This window comes from Etheostoma cragini, chromosome 17 (genome assembly GCF_013103735.1).
Source record: "Etheostoma cragini isolate CJK2018 chromosome 17, CSU_Ecrag_1.0, whole genome shotgun sequence".
NCBI classification, from domain to species: Eukaryota; Metazoa; Chordata; class Actinopteri; order Perciformes; family Percidae; genus Etheostoma; species Etheostoma cragini.
Window position 1 is genome coordinate 1,327,556 of NC_048423.1, and position 9,758 is coordinate 1,337,313.

The 9,758-nt window shown below is 43.1% G+C and overlaps 1 protein-coding gene across 1 annotated transcript in view; it reads left to right on the forward strand.

The window, feature by feature from the left end:
* The first annotated feature begins 4,299 nt into the window (after positions 1-4,299).
* The window catches only part of LOC117960301 (protein kinase C epsilon type-like), a 67,113-nt gene continuing 61,654 nt past the window's right edge, over positions 4,300-9,758 (forward strand). Inside the window, exon 1 of the mRNA XM_034898125.1 lies at positions 4,300-5,719. Within this exon, the coding sequence (XP_034754016.1) occupies positions 5,372-5,719 (348 nt within the window). The 5' untranslated portion in view covers positions 4,300-5,371. The remainder of the gene's footprint in view (positions 5,720-9,758) is intronic.

Here is a 9,758-nt window from a genome sequence, read left to right on the forward strand (position 1 = left end):
CAGCAATTCCCATCAAGTGTTTGAAATGTGTTCAGAAAACTCTCATTCAATCAACTCTAACACTGAAATTAAAGATGATGTGATTTTGTTTTTTTGGAATCTGTGAAAAGCCCGACAGCTGCATTTTGTACCAGGAAGATTTAAATGGATTTGAGACTTAAAGCCAGTGCTGGAGGAAGTATTTAGATCCTTCTAAATAAAAGGAGGCTACTACTAGGCTACTAATACCACACAGTAAAATAGTCTGTTATAGTAAAAGTCCTGCAGTTAAAACGTTCCCTCAGATAAAGTCTAATAGTCTAGTTTAATCAGGAAAATGTAGATAAAGTATTAAAAGTATAACACATCCCCGTCACTGTTATAATATAATATAATATAATATAATATAAGATGATACATAGAAATACAATGGGTTTTAAATCTATGACACTATATATCATTAGATCATCACTCATGCATTAATTTGAAAGCAGGATGTTACTGTCTGAGTTGGTTAAACTATTAACTAATGATTTTTTTATTATTATGGATTCATCCACTGATTATTTTTCAGTACAACACAGTTTAGAAATTAGAGGAAACAGCAATAAGTAGGAGATATAACTTGTTACTGATCATCAACTGCTACTCAGCGTGACTGCTGAAATGAAACTATTAACTATTTATAATAAATCAAAATCAAATAAAACAACAAATATATATCGACATAAAGACTAAATGTGTCAATAAAATAGAATAAATAAATAAATAATAAAGTCTAATAGTCTAGTAAAGTCAGCTGTTCATCAGAGAGATGGCTTGTGGGTAGAAACGGTTCCTGAGTCTGTTGGTTTTGGTTTTGGCGTACTCAGGGTTTACAGTGCTCTGTAGCGCCCCCCAGAGGGGAGGAGCTGGACCAGGTTGTGTCCAGGGTAAGAGGGGTCTGCAGTGATGGTTCCAGCCCGTATCCTGACTCTGGAGGAGTAGAAGTCATGAACGGAGGGCAGGTTGGCACCGCTGATCTTTCTGCTGTCCTTACTGTCCGTTGTAGTCTGCTCCGGTCCTCTTTGGTGGCAGATCCAGACCAGACAGTGATGGACGTGCAGAGGGCAGACTGGATGATGGCTGAGTAGAAGAGGACCAGCAGCTCCTTAGGCAGGTTGAGCTTCCTGAGCTGGTCCAGGAAGTACATCCTCTGCTGGGCCTTTTTGAGGATGGTGTCTGTGTTGGGCTCCAACTTCAGGTCCTGGGATTTAGTGGATCCACTATACACTAGTTAAATGTTAGCAGGTCTCCTATTGAAGCAAGATGCAGCAGTTAAACAGTATGGAGCGGATATTGAAACGTCTATTTCATAAATCATAAATGAAATGTAGGCTAGTTGGAATCTGTGATTTGGAGAGACAAACGGGAGAGTGTCTTTTAATAAAAATCATCCGTCTGAACTTCCACCAAACTTCCAATAGATAGTAGGAAATGACCAGCAGATTTTTAAGCTTTTAGTGTTTTAAGTTACTGGCTCCACGTTCCTGAAATGCTTGCTTTTACCTGGAGGAGGGTTCATTTCCCTCAAAGGAAACATTCAAACTCTACAATTGGCCTCAAAGCCTCATTCCCATGCTACAGTTTGAGCGTTGTTTGATTTGCATAGCACAGGTGTAATATTACTGAATTTGATCAGTTCCTCCTGTGTTTTCCTTGTTCTGACAAATCATGGGTCTCCTGTGGCAATAAGCTGTTCTGCTTGGTATTATCCCACAGCTGTGATCAGAAAAAAACAAGTACCCCTTAAGCGTAATATACGGTATGTTCCTGCGGAGGCTCCACGTGTGTGTGTGTGTGTGTGTGTGTGTGTGTGTGTGTGTGGTAGAGTGAGGGAGAGAGTGACAGCAATTAGCTTCGGAGCGAGTAGTGACTCTAGAGACACAGTGAGGGAAACAAAGTGTCTTCCCTGGGCTTTCTGACCCTGTTGTGACATATGTAGCATGAAAAGTTAACCCTCTCCTTGATTTCCTGTTGTTTCTGGAGAAGGAGGAACCAGGAAAATGGGGGGGGGGGGGGGGGGAATGCAACACTACCAAACCAACACGTAGTTACATTTTTTGCTACGATGCACATCTGGCTGCAGCGTAGGATCCGGCGTAGGTCCTTTTCTTCAAGTGGCCTACCTACGTGTGTAGCCACGGCGTAAATTGGACGCAGAAGCCTAAATCACGCTTTAAGAAGACGTTATAGAATATCTGCAGCAAGAACATTTACAAAAAGTCCTTTATATCAAATGTCATAACATGTCCATTATTGTCTGTAGCTACTTAATGTGCATGTTGGGCTATTTATTGAATGTCTTTCATGTCCAATCTGCAACCATTTGTCTATTTGACAGAAAAACACTCCTGTCAGATATTCAATTGTGTGAATCAGAAACATAACACACAACCAAGTAAAGGGGGGCAGATAATGTAGAGAGTTGGACTTCGTTATCAGCATTAAGCTGATGCTCCCTTCTGAATTTGCATTAGATTAGATTAGATTAGATTAGATTAAATTAGATTACACTTTATTCATCCCACAGCGGTGAAATTTCGTTATTACAGCAGCAGCATTTTCTTCAATAACAGCAAAAAGCAAAAACACACAAACAAGTAAACACACAAGAAACACATGCAAACAATAGACAATGATTATATGGTAGACTGAAAGTAAGCAAAATGGCGTCAAATAAAGGTATTTTAAAGTGCGGTTGCCATGATACAAGATACATTATTGTGGTGTAAGTGACGTTAAAATTAAGTGTCAGTGTATGGGTTCAAATCCTAAAGGAACACATCACTTGTCCCCTGTTAATCATCCCTTCTTCTGTTCTCATGCGACTCTGGGAAACCTGAAATCCTTCTTGACCAAACGCTTGCAGCTGTTAGAGCTCGGCTGTGCAAACAATCACCAGGGGGGGTCAGCAGTGTTCCAGGTTTTACCTTCCCGTTGTCCTTGGGTCAGATTTAACCCATTATCAAAAGGTTTCTATATCAGAAATTTGTGGTTTCTTTCAAACAAATTGTCAATAACCATAACATGGATGGTTCTGTACAACACTCTGCAATAAATGATCAATTCACTACTTCCATTGATTTGGGTGTTTTATTCAATTTTATAGCATTTGAAAATAAATTCATAAATTAATGTTGAAAAAGGTAATAAAAATGCTGGAAAAAGCTTCAGAAATGTGGAAAAAAAACCGCTTAAAAAATGCAGGAAAGAATTGAAAAAAACATTTTAAAAATGTGACAAAAAAATCAGGAAAAAGCCACAAAAGTGATAAAAGGTCGACCAAAACGTTAAAAATAATTTGTAGTTTTAAATTTTGACCCAGGAAAAAAAAAGGTTGCAGGGTCAACAGGAAGACGACACAAGGGTTAAAGATAAAGTGACATCACATTCATCCTCTCAGCTGACTGAAAACACAAGGTTTAGTTGTGTTTTACCCTCACAGTTATCACAACTGCATTCGCAGTCCCCATCAGACTGTGTTGATCGCAGATTGGAGACCTTTTAACTTCCGTTCTTACATTTTCTCAAACCGTAACTAAATACTTTCAACTTTACATCCCGCCTCATGTGTTAAAAACATGCTGGAGGCAAGCAGATTCATGGAAAATACCAATCTGGTGATGCATTTGTTTTTATATAATAATGCACATTTATAGTCAGATTTTTTAACCCTTGTGTCAAAAATGGACAACAATTGACATTTACGTCCCTTTTTCAGACTTTAGTTTTGTTAGCAGGGGTCCTATTGATGCAAGATCTAGCAGTAAAACATGAAAAAGGGAAATGTCTGCGTTTCCATTAATCATAAATGTAATGTAGGCTAGTTGGAATCTGTGATGTGAGAAGATCTTTTAATCAAAATCCTCCTCCTGTCCATCTGTCCCCCTCACTTCGGAAATTACGGCTACGCCCCTGCTGCTATTTTTAAACATCTACTCAGATCACAAACTTCAAAACGTTGTGTTAGGCCTAGATAATTAAAAATGGTTTTATCTGTTTAAAGAAATACATGTTGGACATCAGTGCATACCTTGCAATATCTCTTTGAAATTCCACGCATGCTTCGCACATTCATCCCACGAGGTCCCATCTTCTATGGGGCTGTCAGTTGTATTTATTAAGTTATTATGCAACAGATTGCTTAATTGCAGAACGTGCACTTCACACGTTTTCCTGCATTTCCCACAGTTTTGTAAACACACAACTATAGGAGCTGCAGCTCTGCATGGGCTCCTTTCCAGCTCCACCTGGGCGATTAAGAAGAGCCTTGCTCAAGGGCACCTTAAAGCGTTTTTATCCACTCATCTACTCACCCAGACACGTACTGGTCTCTCCCCCCCCCCCGCCCCCCTCTCCTCTCCCCAGCCCTGCTGATTCTAACCACCTCCCTAGTCTGGCTTGTGTCGCACTCCCCAGTCTGTCACACCAGGCTCCGGGAAATCTGACGTGTTTTTCGCATTTCCTGCACCAGAGAGAGACGGAGACAGAGCCGTGTCGGAGGGGGGAGAGGCAGCCAGAGGTATGTCCACGGGAAGTTAAAATTAACAGCAGTGGCTGAAACAAGGCCGTGCACCGAGGAGCATTTACCTACATTACCTACCTACCTACCGCCTGAACCTGCCCCTCCTCTCCGCCTCTGCAGCGGTGCCCAGCCGCTGTCTGCCCGCCGTGCTCCGGCGGCTGCCAGCACTCATCTGGAGCCTCCCACCTCCACCACAGGCTCCTGCTTCCATGGTGCCCTGCTAACAGCTAACGGAGTTTTTTTTTAATGCCTCGAAGGTAAAAAAACAAAAAAACAAAACATGACAGAGCGATTCACATCTGGGGCCATTAATTGCTCGTGTTTTGGGGTGCTAACTCTGCTGTAGCTGTTCATGTTTCTTCCGTGCACTTCTGAGGAAGGCTCCCCCCGGCTTACGGTCGTTTTCTCTGTTGCTGCAGTTGATGTTTTTGGGGGGATATTTGTAGCATATTCGACTAGACTTTTTTCGATGGAATCCCATTGCTAGGCAACAGCATGGCCCCTTGTTAACTTCCTGTCAGTTGATGTCATTACAACGGTGGAATGGTCTATAGACGTTTTAAGGCAAGTTTTGCAGCTTATTCGGACCAACGCATTTTTAAAAGGCGTCGCAGTTTGCGCTTTTTGTCGTCATATTCAACTGGAAGGATTTTCCAGTATCTGCCTGGAGGACCACCGGTTGAACGGAGCCGTTATTGAAACCGTTGCAGCAGCGCAGGATAGGCTACATTTGGGTGAAGTGGTGGAGGAGAAAGGTGGGGTCTTTGCATTGTAAACAAGTCCCAGTTCCAGCAGGCTAGAGAGCGTAGGGACCGTTACACTGCCATGGTGATCTTCAACGGGCAGCTGAAGATCAAGATCCGCGAGGCTCTGGACCTCAAACCGACGGCTCTGTCCCTGCGTCACGCCGTCGGCCCCAAGACCCAGACCTTCCTCCTGGACACGTACATCGCCCTGAATGTGGACGACTCCCGCGTGGGTCAGACCTCCACCAAGCAGAAGACCAACAGCCCCGCGTGGAACGATGAGTTCACCACGGAGGTCCTCGGCGGCCGCAGGATCGAGCTGTCCGTCTTCCACGACGCTCCCATCGGCTACGACGACTTCGTGGCCAACTGCATCATCCAGTTCGAGGACATCCTGCACAACGGCGGCAAGCACTTCGAGAACTGGGTAAGACAGCGATGTGACACCGGCTGAAAGCGGCGTGGACACCCACAAAAGTGTCAAAAAAGGTGTAAAAAACGTTTTTTAAAAGGTGTCAAAATGCATGAAAACGTAAAATAGTGCTTTGCAAACACTGACTAAAATGTTGAAAACGTTGAAATCGTCGAAAAACTTCAAAAGTAATTCAAAGGTATTGAAAAAAGTGTTGAAAGCATAAAACAAAGGTCAATGTAGGGGTGTAGTTTCAAATGGAAACTACACCCCTAGTTTCCAGAAAATGTCACGATTCCATTTGATATCGAAATTCAAGATTCAATTTTTGATTCACAAATAATTCTCATTTAAAAAAAACTATTCACAGTGTGTAAATCTAGCTACTTTTCCCATGTGATAGTATACATGCCATTACAAAAAAACCTGATAAACTGTTAAGGTGCTTATTTAGGAATATGCACCATCTGACAGCAAACTAAAATAATAACAATGATAGATAAGCTATATTTTTGTTGATATAGGAAGGGCCACAAGATAAACCAATCATGCAGGACCCATCTTTGTTATTATAGAACTTTAGTCTGCACATATTTCAAATCAAATTCACAATTCATTAAATTGACACCGGAGGCTGTGTGGGCCCCTGATGGTCTGAGGGCCCAAATCCCACCTGATGCATAACAGCATCTTTAATGGTTTCCATTCAAGTCAATGTGTGAATTTCCGTTGGCTGAGGAGCGACTGCGTCCCGACTCTGTCCCACCTCCGGCGCGTTTATCAGTGATTTTTGCCCCCAACAGCTCTTTCTTCTTTAAGTCTCTTTAGCTGCTAAATACTCCCTTACATGTTCGGCAGCTGGTCACCTGATACTGAAGTAAGGTTGCGGGACTGTGAAACCAAAACAATGAGCTCGAGAGACGCTAAAATGTCAGGTTGGTCTCAGGGGACGTGTGTGTACGAGTTGTTTGAAGTCTTTCACCACACTCAACACAGCAGCACAGTCTTGCAGATGCGCAACATGAGTCTCACACACTAACACACACATACACACACACACACACACACACACACACACACACACACACGCACACACACAGAGTTTATAGATCCTGTTACCTTTGTTGTGCTCTTGTTAGATGAACCAGTTACCCACTGCGGAGCTACAAAAGAGACAAGAGGGTGTAGTTAGGCCACATGTGTGGCACACACACACACACACTTACACACACACACTTACACACACACACACACACACACACACACACACACACAGTTGCATGAAGAAGCTGCTCCTCGTTGTCGGAAGCTGTTGAAGCAGATGTTTGAGTGTATTATTGATGAGGCCGGCAGGTCCATTAGAGAGACACCAAGAGATCTGTCCAGACGGTACATTGAGAGACGCTGTGATGGTGATGGTGTGTTTCAACAGTAAAGATTCAGTTCTTGTCTTAAGATTTTGGAACTAGATGAAAGCGACTCTTCGTTGATGCTGTGGGTGGGTTGAAAGGTGCAGTAAGTGATGATATTTGAACTCAACCCCCCCCCCCTCCCCCCTCCAATTCAATGACAGATAACTACTGCCCAGCCAGCACATTCACATGCACAAGCAATAAGACGGATTCATTGGGGCCTACATTAACACAGTGCTGAAATATAAGTGGAGACTTGAAAATACAGTATGACTACGTCTAAGTTTTCCAACTGAGGCGCCCGACTGTAACTATAGCTTAAAAAAAGTCTTAAAAATACATTACACAAAATAATTGCCAGTGGCTTAGTCCTGGTGGGGGGCAACTTCGGCCTGGCGGGCCACCAGGGGCCACCAGGCTTGCATAACACTGGGGAAAACACTGCTTACTATACCTTCAATAATCATTTGTTCATGTCACGGCTTATATCTCTTAACTGTATGAGCGTACTATGACTTTCTACTCGTTCCTGTGAAAAAAGGGGCAGTGTGTCGGGTTGTTCACACTTCTTTTCACGTCTTTTTTGACAAGAAAAAGTTCACTTCTTTTGTAATAAAAAAAGAGGAAGCTGGCAGTGTTGTGGGTCCAAAAATCAGCCGAGAGCATCTTTTGTTGCCATAACAACAGTTACTGTTACAGTATCCTACAGCGCCATGTGAAACGGTGCTAAGGTTAGAGAAAACAAAGCGGTTGATCGCGCTAGAGAGAGAGAGAGAGAGAGAGAGAGAGAGAGAGAGAGAGAGAGAGGGCCTACACACGTTAAATAAAAGAAAGTGAGCACCCGGTCATATCTATAACTCGCGGTATTCTGACTCACCTTTTTCTTGTTTTTATGGAAACGACAGGTCCGGCTACTCGGCTTGTCATTGGTCGGCTGTCCAACAAGCGCTGGACGTAGGGCATTTTCTTTCAGAAAAGTTAAACTTTTTCAACTTCAAAAAGACGTTCTGAGCTGCAGAAAAAATCGTCTGCGCTGCCGTTTAAAAAGTATGTCACGACCTTTTTTTAAACACGGTTTAACCATATATCGTGAAAAAGACGCCAAGTGTGAACATAGCCCCAAGCAGGCTTAGTTAGCTTCTTTTATTGATTTAAAGTCAAGAACCTCAAAAATGCAATACATACACGTTGAAACTTTCAACGTTTATTTAGCTCTGAGGAGACTTATTCAACTTGAAATTAGTCTCCTCAGAGCTTTGCACCCTGTGTTTTTGAAGGAGCACGGTTCAAGGCGCACCCATGGGCTCTCTAGTTAAAACATGTCTTGACTTAAGCTGCATACATCACGTCACCTCGGACAAAGAAGCTCTTGACATCACCTTGAGGGGACTAAACAGTTTGTGTAGTTTCCCAGAGAGTAACGCTGATGTAAGCTAGTGAGGAATGCCTGTCATGGAAGGAGGTTTTATCCTCTTCAGGAGCGAGCAGGGCAGCTTTAACATGATGTCTTCTGGTCTTCTCCAAAGCCTCAAATCCCATTTCACACAGGCGGGGCGGCTGTGGCTCAGTGGTAGAGCGGTTGCCTGCCAATCGGAAGGTTGGTGGTTCGATCCCCGCCCCTGCAGTCATTGTCGAAGTGTCCCTGGGCAAGACACTGAACCCCGAGTTGCCCCCAGTGCTGCGCATCGGAGTGTGAATGTGTGTGAATGTTTATCTGATGAGCAGGTGGCACCTTGTACGGCAGCCCCGGCCACAGTGTATGAATGTGTGTGAATGGTGAATGTTTCCTGTAGATGTAAAAGCGCTTTGAGCAGTTGATAAGACTGGAAAAGCGCTATATAAATACAGCACATTTACATTTACAGCGGTGCACACATACTGGACTGTCTAGGAAAGAGGTTTGAAAATACCACCATGGTGGATTTAAAAATCTTGATTTTTTTTAAAAATATTTATTCAACAGAATCATTTATAATGACAAATTAATTATTTTGATAAATGAATATTAATTAAATAAAAACGGACCATGTAATGAGCGCTGGTGTATATGTGGCATAGTCTGTCCACCAGAGGACGCTCTGCAACGTCCCTGTTAGTGATGACGTTACATAGTCTGTCCACCAGAGGACGCTCTATAACGTCCCTGTTAGTGATGGCGTTGCATAGTCTGTCCACCAGAGGACGCTCTACAACGTCCCTGTTAGTGATGGCGTTGCATAGTCTGTCCACCAGAGGGCGCTCTACAACGTCCCTGTTAGTGATGGCGTTGCATAGTCTGTCCACCAGAGGGCGCTCTACAACGTCCCTGTTAGTGATGACGTTACATAGTCTGTCCACCAGAGGACGCTCTACAACGTCCCTGTTAGTGATGGCGTTACATAGTCTGTCCACCAGAGGACGCTCTACAACGTCCCTGTTGGAAACACTGATCATTTTTTATGTTAATGTGTTTTTGTTCAAAGGACTTTAACTTTCATATCTTATGTCTTGTTTTTTATGTTTTGTAATGTGTTTCTGGATTTTTTACATGCCTGTGCATGAGCAGTGATTGACACGCAGTTAGACCCCCCCCCACCCCCTGTTTCCGTCTTCTAAGAGTTGTAGACAAACAGATGCAGATCAGTCAGCATTTATAGGACATT